The sequence below is a fragment of the Anser anser genome (genome assembly GCF_964211835.1).
Source record: "Anser anser genome assembly, chromosome: Z".
Taxonomy (NCBI): Eukaryota; Metazoa; Chordata; class Aves; order Anseriformes; family Anatidae; genus Anser; species Anser anser.
Window position 1 is genome coordinate 53,562,314 of NC_139723.1, and position 14,109 is coordinate 53,576,422.

The 14,109-nt window shown below is 40.8% G+C and overlaps 1 protein-coding gene across 17 annotated transcripts in view; it reads left to right on the forward strand.

The window, feature by feature from the left end:
- The first annotated feature begins 1,635 nt into the window (after positions 1 to 1,635).
- NFIB (nuclear factor I B) overlaps positions 1,636 to 14,109 on the forward strand; it is a 185,710-nt gene continuing 173,236 nt past the window's right edge. For 13 of the 17 annotated variants that reach the window (XM_083817314.1, XM_083817329.1, XM_083817323.1 and 10 more), the window contains exons 1-2: positions 1,636 to 1,974; positions 8,074 to 8,605. In XM_083817314.1, coding sequence (XP_083673440.1) covers positions 1,945 to 1,974; positions 8,074 to 8,605 — 562 coding nt within the window. In that variant the 5' untranslated portion in view covers positions 1,636 to 1,944. Of the gene's footprint in view, positions 1,975 to 7,416; positions 7,665 to 8,073; positions 8,606 to 14,109 lie in introns of those variants that run through there. The other 4 variants (XM_083817324.1, XM_083817327.1, XM_083817318.1 and 1 more) reach the window with 4 other exon arrangements.

Below are 14,109 nucleotides of genomic sequence, written 5' to 3' on the forward strand. Positions count from 1 at the left end.
AGAGATGATAGGATTTGGGGGGTATTCTCCACCAGATAGGAGAATAAATGTGCTCGCTGTCGTTAACCCCGAATTTGCCTCATCCTTTCCCGCCCGAGTGCGTGCTCTGAACTTGTCACTTATTAATGTGGTCTGCGGAAAGGAACAACCGTGGGTGCCGGCTGAACCCTGCAAATCCGAGGGGACTCTGCAAGTGCAGCCAGAGTCCGAGGTGCGGGGCGGACCCCGCAAGGGTTAATGCGCTGGGCTCTAGCTGTTTCCTTTGACATTACCTGTCTTGCACGGGCTCTCTCTTTCCCCCGCCCTTCCCCCTTCTCCTTTTGGTTTGTAAATTTATGTGAATTGCAGCTGGTAGACTTGGCAAGCTCCCCTCATTAAGAGCCCTCTTTGAAAATGGGCTGTGTTTGAGCATTTCCCTAATGAGGACAGGACGGGGTTAAAAAGTGACCATTTCATGGTTGACTTGAACCTGCCTACTTTCCTTGATGTGTCGTCGTGAGATGCCTGGCGTGAATAAACTCTCACTTTGGGAAAGAGGAAGCCCGTGGTCCCTCCAGGACACCGCAGAGCCGCCACCGGCAGAGGCAGCGCCGGTGCCGGGTGGAGGCACACGCCGCGTCCCCAGCCCCGCCGTGCATTCAGGGGCACACCGGGCAAGTTCCCTTCGCCGAGCCTCCTGCCTGGCCAGAAAACGCGTCCCGGGGCTGCAGCTCCCTCGCTGCCGCGGGGGCCGAGGTCGTACCCCGAAAGGGGGAAGGAAAAGAACCCCCCCGCAGACGGCAGCCCGATCCCCCCCCCAAATCCCCACCCCGTGCCCCCCTCCCTCAGCCGCCGCCGCAACTTTTTTTTCCCACCGGAGAGGGAAGATGAGGGATGTTTGCAAAACGTGCTCGTTCCTTCTGCGGCGTTAGGTGGTGATTAATAAAGAGGGAGGGCAGGGGAGGGGGATCCGGTGGACAAGGAATGCGTTCGCAGGAGGAGGAGTGTAAGGGATGATTGTGTAATTAAATAATTACAAAAAAAAAAAAAAATACTTAAGTCTCATTTGGGGAGGGAGCTGGAACGGGGTCCAGAGGGTGTAACCGGTGAATTTTTCAACTTCCAAGTTTTGAACAGTGAGAGGAAAAGCCAAGGGGGAGACTGCGCGCGAACAAATAGGGAGGGAGAGCGAGGGAGAGATTTATCGTTTGAATTTTCAAGAGATCATTTTTATTATAGTGGGCGTTTGGAAAGCAGTCTCTTAACATTACCCACAGAGAGCGGGAGGGAGGGCGGAGGGAGCGGATAGGCAGAGGGAGCAGGAGGCAGCGGCAGCCGCGAGAGGAGCCCGGAGATTGCGCGCTGCGGAGCTTTTCCGCCCTTGGGGGACGCACACGCTCGCTCCGGCTCGCTCCCGCACACATGGTCGCTGCCGTGCAAAGTTTCGCCTGCCATCGCTCCGGGATTTTCCTGCGCCGCTCCGGGCTGTAACCTTGAACTTTCGAGAGCGTGGTGACAGTGCCATAATAACCCACCATAACCCACCACCAACTTCTTAAAAAAAAAAAATAAATAAAAGAAAAAAAAAAGCCAAACAAAAAAAATCCTCCCGCCCACCCCCCACCCCCCCCGCTCGAGTCCTTCCCCCCTCATCTGCAAAACAACCAGCAGCAGCAGCAGCAGCAGCAGCAAAACCAAGACTCCTGCGCCGCCGACAACAAGAGGGTTAAAAGTGTAGATTGGATTTCACCCCGGGAAATCTAGCACACGGAGTGAACTTGAATCTTTGGCTATTTAAGGAGGAACGGGGTTTGTTGTGAAGTTGTGATCCAGGGCAGAGCCCCGTCCTGATTGATTTCATCTTCCTTGAGTCTCAGATGACTGTAAAATGAATAGATGAAATTATTCCTTTTTTGAGGCTTTTTCTTAGGGGCTCTCCGGGCAGCGTGGTCTCAAAGCGAAGTCATGATGTATTCTCCAATCTGTCTCACTCAGGTATAGACACATTTTGTTTCATTTCATTTATTTATTCGTTTATTTACTTATTTTCACGTGCTTTTTTATATTTGTGTGAGTTGTTAATGAGTCATTGCTAGTAGTGGTAACGGGTTAACGCGCAGTTGTAACTGCTTGTCAGATCCAAACTCCTCTCGCAGGAGGGGAATACTGGAGGATCAACTGTACTAGGCCATTGTTTTGGGGAGATCCATTCAAAGTGTCACTCGGAGACAAATGCTGTTAATTGCTAGTGCATAAGGAGTCAAAGGTTAACAGAATGGAAATGAGAGTAATTACGCTAAAAAGCAGGTTCGAGAAGTATTGATTTGATTGGAATCAAACGCTCCGCGGTCTTTACAGCCCGCCGGCGTACGCGGAACCTAACGAAAGCCTTTAAAAGGAAAAGTGCTGTTTTTGACCGAAAAAAAAAAAAAAAAAAAGGCAGTGAGCGCGCTCTTGGCGCGAAGTGATCCCGTCTTAGGCTTAATTAGCGGCGCGCAGCCTGCCAGCGGCGGGGGCGAGGGGGACGCGGCTGCCTCCCGGGCGCGCAGCATCCGCGGCGGAGCGCGGGGCTCACCGCGGGGCTCACCGCGGGGCTGGCCGCCGGCAGGCAGCGGGGGCAGCGGGACGGGGCGCCGCGGGTCCCGGCCGGGGTCCCTCCGAGCGGGTTTGGGGTCTGGGGGCCGCGAGGTGCCCGGCCGCGACCGCCGAGGGGAGGTCGCCGCCGGGGCTGCGCTGGGGAGGGGGCGCCCGGCCGGGGGATGGGGGGGGGGGTGAAACGCCGTGGGCAGAAGGCAGAGGATAGTTTTGAGAAGCTTTTGTGAAAGTCTGTCTTAGGAGGATGTGATGTAAACTGATTAAGCGATAGCGGCTTGCTTCCACATTGGCGCAACAAATAGCTAAAGAAGGCGAAAACGTGCGAAAGTGGCGTCTCGCGCTGTACGGTAATTAAGCGGGCAGCGACGCGCTTATAGCTGCACGGCGAATAAATAAATGCGATTTAAGTTATTCGACAATTAGAAAGCATTGTAATTCAAAAGGACTGAAGTATTCATAAATTGTGAATGAAGATGGAAACAACGATAAGGCTTATTCAGTGATTGGATGCAGTCCTGTAGCTTTTTGGCTGACACATTTTTTATTGTTTATATTTTGTTTGGCATCTAAGTGTGATTGACTTAGATATGGATATTTTCAGCAAGTAAACCTGAGCGTGAGCGGAGCAAAGCTGGAAAAGTTTGCCGTAGAAATATTTCTTCCTCAAAAGAAAAATTACTGCATGTGGCAAGCATTTTGTCTAGCAGATACACGTACGCTTGCGGGTACACAGAGAAATAATTGCTTACCTTCAATTAGCAAAAATCAATTCTGTGTGGCCTGTCCGTCCTGTGAAATTACTGACAGGCAATGAGACCTCTGTCCTAGGTTATATTCCTTACAGTACAACTTAACACAGAAAACACGCACGTTTTCACTACCACCACTAGCACGGCGGGCAGTTCATTTTGTTGTTTTCTGCTCTGATGACATTTTTTCCCATATCTTTGCCTTTTGGACTCATATACAATAGATTTCCTCACTTTTCACAAATCTATGTTAAAATGCCATACCTAGGTGCATACAAAAACATAACGTTATACTGCTGCAGTCACAGGTACAAGAGAGCGATTCCTGGCTTTCGTGTGTTAATAACTTCTATCTTACATTTTGTAATCCTGCTATATCATCTGCTATGTAGGAGCAGTTCACACTTAGAGGCACATGTATGGAACAGAATTGCAGCAGTTTGATTTTAATTTGGATTTTTTTCTCTATCTGTTTCGAATGATGAGTGGTTTTGAAATCGTCTTTCCTCTCCCCAAATTAAAAATTCAGATTACGTTGGAAATGAGAATGTATGCTTTCCACTATTAATTTATTTAAAGCATAAAACTGATGAATCTTATTTTGGCTTAGAACTGAGTTAAAACAGTACTGCCAAATTTGTTCTCTCTATTGTTTTCTGCCTCTCTAAGGCACTACACAGATGCATGTTGACTGTGATAGGGTATGCTCAGTAGAAAATATTTTGGTAAAAGTTCTAAACACAGAACACCTGTTTGGACCAAGCTAGTGCACAAGCGCCAGTTCCGTTTGTGCCGATAGAACACTGAAGCACCTTTCAGAAACAAGTCAAAAATTCAAAAGTGCAGTTTTAAGACAGCACTTGGCAATTCAAATGTTACCCATCACTGTTTCAATAAAAGTTTGGTGGATGTAAAATAACTTCAAGGAAGAATGAATACTTGGCAGAAGCACTTTAATTGGAGGGTGGGGGCATGAGGGTCTTTTTCTCTGTCCCCCACGTCTCTTTCCCCCTGTTTGGGAATGAGTATTAACTACATTTATCTCTCTTGCTGAGGCATGATAGGATGCAGTTACCACATGCCTTTAAGTGCTTAGACTCTTGTGATATTTTTACCACGTTTATTTTTATGTTATGGTGGTCCAGGAAACTCAGAATATGTAGCCTTTTTCTTTTCGCTTTATAATATGTTATTTCATTATGCAAAAGGAAAATCCACATGGGGAAATTGAGTGCATGAAGTTTTTGCTGTAAAATTTCTAGACTTCTGCCTTGTATACTTGTTGTATGATCCTAGGCTCAAACTTAGATGAATTGATATAAAGTTTATAAGAGCAGAAAATATGAGAGTGGCACTGCATTTCCCCTTTACCTATTCCAAAAAGAAAAGCTGGCCTATCTATCATCATTATAATACAATTAGACTACTGGTATTTTTTACTTTATTTACAAACTACATAGTTATCCTATAATAACTTCCATTTTAATTTAAATTGTCAGTGCAGAATGGTTCACCTGAGCCATTTGATATGACGTTTGAAAATCTTTCCTTCATAAATCACTCTATTGCAAGAGCAACTATGGCACATGGGTAAGTGCCACATAAAAATCATTTTTCAATATTGCTGTATGAATATTAAGGGGAAAAATCAAATTCTGTAGATAGCTTTTTAGGAGGTTTAGTGGAGAATGTGTGTGATTAATTGCAAATATCCATTTAGGATCATTTTTATGGGCACTTCTTCTTGTCAAGTAATGTTTCATTTGAAAGGACTCCAGATGCACAATGAATCTCTCACAGATATCTGATAATATTGCTTTAGAACAGGATGTTCTTTGCTGTCTTTCTCCTTCACACTCTTTCACATATATTTATAGCTTTAGGACTTAATGATATCCTGAAAGAAAAGCCTGAATACAGTCTTAAAAAGGTTTCCTTCCCTTCTTTCTTTCTTTCTTTCTTTCTTTCTTTCTTTCTTTCTTTCTTTCTTTCTTTCTTTCTTTCTTTCTTTCTTTCTTTCTTTCTTTCTTTCTTTCTTTCTTTCTTTCTTTCTCTCTTTGAAGAGGAAAACATTCAACCACTATTCATCCACTGGATACTGAAATTTAAAAACAGTAATTTGTCTATATAAAATTTTCATAGATATGAAATGCTATTGGTTATTATTGGTAACACAATGTGCAGCACCTGAAGGTGAAGCCATTCTGGAAGAGTTTGCCATGTCCATCTTAAAAAAGAAAACTAGATCTGCAGTTTTTTAGTAGTGTAGAATTTCCATGTTAATTATATTGCCATTTAAAGTTATAAATGTTGGAGTCTGTTTTAGACATAGGGTAAATTATTGTACTTGGGCAAAAAAAAAAATTCTCTCAAAGCTCTTAATCCCTCTGTCTTTTTCCTTGCCTCACATTTAATCACAGATATTAGAATTTTCAAGATGTGAAGGAATTCTGTTTTGCTCAGTCTAAAATTAATTGTAAGGATTTTACACTGAAAAACCTTCCTCCTTATGCTTAGTTAAAATTTTATTAACATGCTCTGATTAAGATGACTTTCACGGGTGAAAAAATAAACTTTCTCTAGTAGTTAGAATTGAGGGGGAAAAAAGCATGGCATTGGAAAGCGTATGAAGATAGGGAAGTCTTATCATGGGCTGTGGTTACTCAAAGCAGTATTGCCTTCCCACACAAAGAACAGATTGTGGTTTAACTCTTTCTATGGCCTAGTTTCATGTGCCAGTATAGTATTAGAATTGTTCAAATCTCTGCTGGAAACTACTAGTCAGTTTAATTATTGCCTTTGTGACTTTGTCAAACATCGTACTGTAGTGCAATTGTTTATGTGCTGAATTATCTTCTAATATTCTCTCTCCCCCCCTTTTTTTTTATTATTATTATTTTTTTCTCTGTGAAGGTAACATGGGCATAGGGAAACGGCTTGCAACTTTTGTGTTGTTTTCTGTTTGATTTGAGGGTGGTGAGGGAAGAGAGGTAACCAGCTCCAGTAGGTTTTTACCATTCAGGAAATTTTAAAGTTTGTATGAAATTTGAAGATTTAAATACTAAATTCTTGGCCTGAAGCTTCTACAATGGCAGTCTGAACTCTCTATAATTGAGACCATTAGTTATACTTTCATCATTTTTTCCCTAATGGAGTTAATCAACCTACTGATTAAACATAATTCATTCCCTGTCTAGCAACATAGCTAAAATATTAGTTTGTTAATTGTATTCTTGAATATAATTGTATAAAAAAGGTTCAGTTTTAGTTTGATTGCACCGTGCCAGGCAGTATGATGAACAATCTGCATGGTATTTAAAACTACATATGCCTACACACAGAAAGAGAGATATCTCCCCTAAGGTCTCCCTTGCAAACCAAAATACAGTAATGTTTGATAAGCAGATCGCGCTGTTTTAAACAGCGGATTTGTTCACAGAAGAGGCATTAGTTTTTGGGAAAGGCCTATTTAGATATTAACATGGATGTGTAGGATGGTACTTTAAGCAGACAAAACAAATTAATTTAATTGCTATAGGATGTGCATGTAGACGACAACTAAGCATTACCTCCTTAATGCAATATACATTGCTGCTAGGCAGAAGATAAGAACTTTCAGGTGCAGCCAGATGATAGAAAGGGATATTTTGGAACTGTAAATAAATTGCATGGGTATCACAAAAGCAGTATTTGACCAGCGGTGCACTCGTAATGTCACTCTGCCACAGCATGCAGGAACACAAAGAATGCAAAGTTTGTGCCAAGTTGCCATTTTTCATTGTACACCTCAGATTGATTTTTAAGGGGTTTAGAATAATTGCCACACTCATGTGATCAGTTAACAAATTAACTGACTCTGTGGGGCTTCAAAACCCATAGTAGAGCTGCCAGAAGAAAATTAATGTAATTTTTGTTCTCAACTTCGTAAACTTTTATTTTACAGAGTTTGGGGGTGGTGGGAGGGAAGCCCGAAGAGCTGAAAGTACAGAAGCTTCTGTTCAGGATTTGTGTACGACATGCTGTGTCTTTTCCCCACTTTCCCTTACTGTATACTGGTTTCTCTAGTTACCACCACTGGAATGGTGCTGTTTCAGTGCTGGAATGTTGGACGTTTGATAAGAAAATGGATCAAGTTTAATGGCGCATGCTCTTTGTGCCACCAGCAGTCTCTTGCTGAGAGCATGCTCCAAAAGCGGGAACTGTGTGGCATTACACTGAGCATGTATATGCTTTGTGTTTCTGTGCCACAGAGAAGAGAAATGAACTGTGGCATTCTCCTCAGCGTTCTGAACATTTCTGCTCAGATTTTTTAAAACCGTATAGTGTCCTCTTTGCACAATGGTACTTTTCTTGTTGTTAGCCCTTCACTCAGATATTTAAACGTTAGAAACAAAACATCTTGATAGCATCTCTTTTAAATGATGTAGTCTTTATAGCATTGTGGGATGAAGTGAGGGGAGGCATACAGAATAAAATCTTCAAAGGGTTCTTTTAAAGAGTGAAATATAGAGAAAATGTGATTCTCTGTGTACTTTTGTCTGTTGCCTGATAGCGATAATAAATGCGTAAAACGTATTACGCAGAATTTTGCAACAATTTTAACTAAATATTGAGTGTTTATTCTCTTCGTCTTGGATTTCACTTTAAGATTTTCAGAAATCTTTCTTGATGATGCTTTGATTATGAGAGCTTACTGACTTTGAGTTTTCTTCCTCTCTTTTGTTTTTTTTCCCTCCACTTCTTTTCACAGGATGAATTTCACCCGTTCATTGAGGCACTTCTTCCACATGTCCGTGCAATTGCCTACACTTGGTTCAACCTCCAGGCTCGAAAACGCAAGTACTTCAAAAAACATGAGAAACGAATGTCAAAGGATGAGGAAAGAGCAGTCAAGGATGAGCTACTTAGTGAAAAGCCCGAAATTAAACAGAAGTGGGCATCCAGGCTCCTTGCCAAGCTGCGCAAAGATATTCGCCAAGAGTTCCGGGAGGATTTTGTGCTCACGGTGACTGGGAAGAAGCACCCATGCTGTGTATTGTCCAATCCTGACCAGAAGGGTAAGATTAGGAGAATCGACTGCCTGAGACAGGCTGACAAAGTCTGGCGTCTGGATCTAGTCATGGTGATCCTGTTCAAAGGCATCCCCTTGGAAAGTACGGATGGAGAGCGGCTCATGAAATCCCCACATTGCACAAATCCAGCACTTTGTGTCCAGCCACACCACATAACAGTATCAGTCAAGGAGCTTGATTTGTTTTTGGCATACTACGTGCAGGAGCAAGGTAGGAAGCAGATTGTTGTGTTTCTATGTTAGTATGTCAAACTCTGATTCTGAGTAGCCCTGTTTCCCTTATGGGCTCGCTTCCAGTGAAACATTATTCTGCGGTCTCTATACGTAATGTGGGTACATATCCTTATGTAAATCAGCATGTATACATATATACACACATACACACATACTCCTACAGACCTGTGCAAGTGACACGTATGTTTGACATATGTCTCTTGTTCTCTTTCAGGAGAGAGTAGGACATACCAGAGTAGTACTTTAGTTCCTCTGAAGCTGCCGTTTTAATTTTTTTTTTTATTTTTTAATTTTTTATTTATATTATATATATATATATTTGTGAAAAAGGGGCACAATATAGTGTATTTTTTCCAGTAATGACTTCAGAAAACATTCTTCTTCTCTTTAAAGTTTTTGTGTGTCCACAACCCACCAGTATTGTTAGTAACAAATGCAGGTATGTGCAATTGCACAGTCACAATAAATAATATAAATATTTATTCTTGCGTTTTCTTTTACAAATAACCAAAAATTCATCTTTAAGTTGATGATTCTATTTTAACTCTAAAAGCAATTATAGAATTTCTCACGACTATTAAATAAAATATGAAAAAAATTCAACACAGGAATGCAGCTTAGTAAATACTTAGTAGTCAGAATTACAGCATACACTACTTTACGTTTTATTCATATTTTATATCATTAGCTCATGTTTCCTATCTGAGTTTTGAAAAACAAAGATACAGCTTGTAATATTTATAGAGAATTTTCCATAAAAAGTATATTTTCATAATCACACGAGTATAATTAATTTTATTTGGCAGATAATTAAAATATGAAAAATCACAGAAAAGCTCCTTTAACTTAGTTTTATGGAACTAAAATACAAACAGTGCTTCTGGTAATCATATCTCAGGGAAAAAATGCTACTCATTTTCCATATTCACATAACAATATTCATATGCAGGTCCCCCAAAATTGTAAATGGCTGTAAGTAGATAAAGGTTTTCCTCTGATCCTAAGCTTTGTGAAAAACATTTTCTCTGCGTGCATCGTTTGGGTTCTTTCTGCTGATTATATCATCCTCTAGCCATCTTTGTATTGCTGGCTGATAAGCAGCAATAAAACATTTCTTTTTTAGCCGCAGATCTAAACTAGGGAAAGTTTGAACGGCTGCAGATGGTGGGCCATTTTACAACTTGGCCTGGTAGTAGGCAGAAATGGCCTGCAGAAGGGCAGATGGCAGGCTGTTATCTGATGCCCGATACGTAACTCCGGATCTAACCGAAAAATAAACTGAATGGATTTTATTAGTAACAAAAAAGTGAAATCGCACGTCCTTTCAATGTGTACTCATTGTTTTAAAGAACAGATACACAAGACAACCTTTTTATTTTCAATGAATTTTTCTGTTAGAAATTCAGACATGTAAATGGTGCACTGTGTTCTTGTGAACGTATAAATAGTATTCAATTTTATTATTTATTCCTCAAGAAAAAATGCCTTTTTTTTTTTTTTTTTTAATCTTGTTTGTATTTTATATATTTTCTCTCCACAGCAGTAGACAATGTACTTAGAAATTTTGCAGCAACTTTAAGTAGTTGCACAGTGTGGTAAATCTGATCCTCAAAAGCATAGAAAATAAGTTTTCTATGATTGCATTAAACAAAATATCTTAATTACAAAATATTTTTAATTTCAAATTTCCTTGATGAAAAAAAAATAGAACACTAGTTTGAATGCAAATATTGCAAGACATAGCTTACTGATTAATTCTAATGGATATACGTATCTGTAAAAGTCAAAATTACAAGAGAGGCAAAATAGCTTATGTAACTCTTGAACCGAAGAAGCTGTGGTCAGGGTACTCACACTCTTGATTTTAAGTTGTTGGAAGCCAGTAACTTGAAATGGGGCAAGAAATTGAAGGGCATAGGTGATTTTACTGTTTTAAATGGATTGAGAATATGAGATTATTCAAAATATTTGTCTAAACGGAAATGAGTAAGATAAGCATGCTGTGATATTATAACTTCCAAAGTTACAAGAAGCTACTTCAGGAATATATGGGAAGATGAAGCTGGCTAATTTCTTTGTACCAAGCCACCCTTAGTAGACCCTTTTGTTTATTGTGAACCGCAAGTATTTTGTATCTCTCTTGCTGCTTTACAGTTAATCTTCTGTTAACATCTGTTGGCTCTCTTCTTGAAGAAGTCATATTAAGTTATCTTTGTATTTTTATCCCGTTTTGTCAAAAGTTGACTCTCTGTCCTCAGTGAAAGCAGGTTAATTGTGGCACTTTGCAGTGCACTTGATTAAGAGCACCAGGCTTTGCAAAAGATAAGCATGTAGTCAACCAAAATACTGCCTTTTACACATGCTGTTTTGCTTTTTATTTCTGTTTTGGAATACAAAACCCGCCTAATAGTATCTTATAAAAACTAAGTAGAGAAATAGAAACAATTAAGTTGCTGAATGAAATATGAAGAAGGAATTAGTGCACAAAATGAATAAAGGGGCCAAATAGTATGTTTTTTGTTGCTTTAAAAAAGAAGATTAGGGGAAAAAGGAGGAGGAAGGATGGTTTGAGTGCCAGTGATGGTTGCCAGTGGCACCAGGATTGGCATCAGACCTTCTTTGTTTAGCCTAGGATGCCTGTGATTTGTTGGTTGGCATCCGCATTGCAGTGCAGAGTAATGTTACAATATATTGACAATTTCCAGATCTAGAAGTGTCAATAATCCTTTCAGTTCCTAATAAAAAGAGCTTCTACTTCCACATCTGCCTTGAAGGATGAAATAAAGACTGACCTATCAAGTTCTGTCATTGACCAACTTCACCTGGTTCTGCTTTTCGCTCACCTCCCTCAGAATTCAACATCTTTTTCTCCCTATTCCCTTTCTACTACCCTCTTGCACTTTAGGAACATTTTTTTCAAAAAAAAGAGGCTTGACATAGGTTGCAGTGCCTTTGACTGAAATGGAGGAACAAAATGGGAGGCACACAGTGATCAATGTTTAGACTCAAAATAATTTTAAATCATAATACATTTCTACAGGGCTCTGCCTGTTTTGTGTATCAAGTCCACCCTCCCCCCTCACTGAGTTTTTTAAAAGCCCAAACCTTGAAAATGCCACAAATGTTGTTTCTAATGACAAAAATGCCCCCTCCCCCCCCCCTTTTTTTTCTAGCTAGCATCAGAGACATTTTTGTTTGTTTGTTTTTCTATCATTTGATATGAAATGCATCTGAGTCCATAAAATCATTTGATGGTATTTGACTCAATCAGTGCAGCGCTTAGGCTGTGTTCCCGTTGCTACAAGAACCGCCATTTTGTTTGTCAAGTGCCAGGAGGGGAGAAAAAAAAAGGCAGACAATGTGCTTGATGCCAATAATGGTTGCCAGTGGCACCGAGGTTGGCATCAGACCCTCTTTGTCTAGTTGCTGAATGCCTTTGATTCGTTGGTTGGCATCCGCATTGCAGTGGGCACATTGGAAAGTTTTTGACAATCAGTGAATGAAAGCTGCGGTACTTGTTTGCTGCAACAGAACCCAGATAATATAAATCCCTTCTTCTGATAGATGTTTTGCTTAGTCTTACAATGGCTGATTAAAACAATAAATAAAAAAAAATCCATTGCTCTTTTTCTAAAACATAAAATATCTCATCACAATGTATCTTATCTGCAGAATTCCTAATCCTCATGTTGTCTCTGCTGTTTTTCTTCCTTACAGCATAAATAAAATTCAAAGTTGATGTTAGATATTTTAGAAGATAGTGAATGAAGCACAATAGACCTTGAGAAATATTTTGGGAGCTTAAAGAACTGAAGAAATTGTAAATGTAAATGGTAAATATTTTTAAGTCTTTCAAATGTGTGCGCCTCTCAGAGTACATTTCTCAGATCAGTCATGTTGCTGTTTACACTCTCCTTTGTCCTTTTGCAAGACTGATATAACTGGGGGAGCCTGCATCCCCAGCTCTTAATAAAATCTGAAGTTGAGGGGAGGATCTTTTAAACTATCCAAGAAGGAGAGCAGAAAATAGATGCAGATGTCCTTCGTCTGGTACTACTGAGGCTCTCCTGATTTTTTAAAGTTCTTAAAACATCAAGACATAGTTACAGTTCCAGCTGCAGGATTTCTGCTACCAGGAACTCTGCAAAAAGGCTAAATCATTTCTGCTGGAAGTTTCCTAGATAGTTAGCATTAATATTGCTTTCCGGTTAACTGCTATTATCTCGTTAATTAATAAGAAGGATTAGCAGCCCTACCCAAAGGGCTGCACAGAAGGAAGCCTGGCCTACGTGAGCCCCCGGCTCACCAGACTGTGTCCTATCTCTCCGGAGGTCACGGGAAAAAAGGGAAAAAGGAAGGATAGGAGGGAAAAGAAAGAAGGGGAGAGGCAGGGAGCGGGCTGGCTCCCCACAGGCGAGGTAGGGGAGAACTTCTCCTGCGAGGATTCATCTGTTGGGCCACTGGGAAGCATGCAGATCCCAGGAGAGAGAGGGCCGGCTGTGTGCTGGCAGGGAGCATGCACCACATGGCTGCAGCCGGCTGCCGCATCGAGCAGCCAACGCGGGCTGTGCCAGGTTTGTCATGCACGCCGTCACAATCCTTTGGCCAGCACCTCTACAGATCGTCTCAGCCCGAGTGCAGGCATTCCCAGGCTGCACCTGCATGGATCCAAAACTGCTTCCAGCCCAGCTAAACGCTGAGGAATCAGCAATCCCTTAGTGAGCAGGGATACTGCCTTCTTGCTTTGGCGGTGCTAGCGAGGCGTGCGCGCAGTCTTGTGTTGGACAGTGTGTCCTCTGTCCAGAAGGAACTGCATCTGCTTGTAAAGAGCAATGTATCTGAAGTGTAGGAATAGGCAAGCAGACTCCTGGTGGGTCAATGCCTTGATCCTGTTGTCAAACTTTTTGAGTTTTGTGAGTTTATTTTTAAAGGGAACTCAAATTTTTGAATATGTCTGTGTAGTCGTTCTTATATCACACTTCAATTTACATACAGTAAGCATAGAAAACTGAGGATAGAGTAACATGGTGATAATACTTTTTCACAATGGTAAATAATGTATTTTTTTTCTGTTAGTTTGCTGTAAGTATAAAGAATGCCATGTAAAATTGTACCCAAAATGATTTTTTAAACAGTCTCCTTGTATAATTCCTATAATGTTCATACATCTAAATGTCACAACATCCTGAAGAGTTGTGGACAGGGGTTTGCATTTCTTGTGTGCATTTATGCTTCCACACACAATTAATAAATAAATATTTTTTTTAAAAAAAAGAGGGCCTAGAAGAATCAATCATTCTGTTGCATTGCTGATTGTTCCTACTTCCATTAACTTGAATGATTTGCCTCCTTCTGAATACTTTATATGGGAACATACAATTGAACATTTAACCTGTTTTGTAGAAGGATATGTCAAGGCACAAGTAATTTGCTGGAGTTTACACGGCAAATTGTTAGTTGCACTGGGAACAACAGGAAATA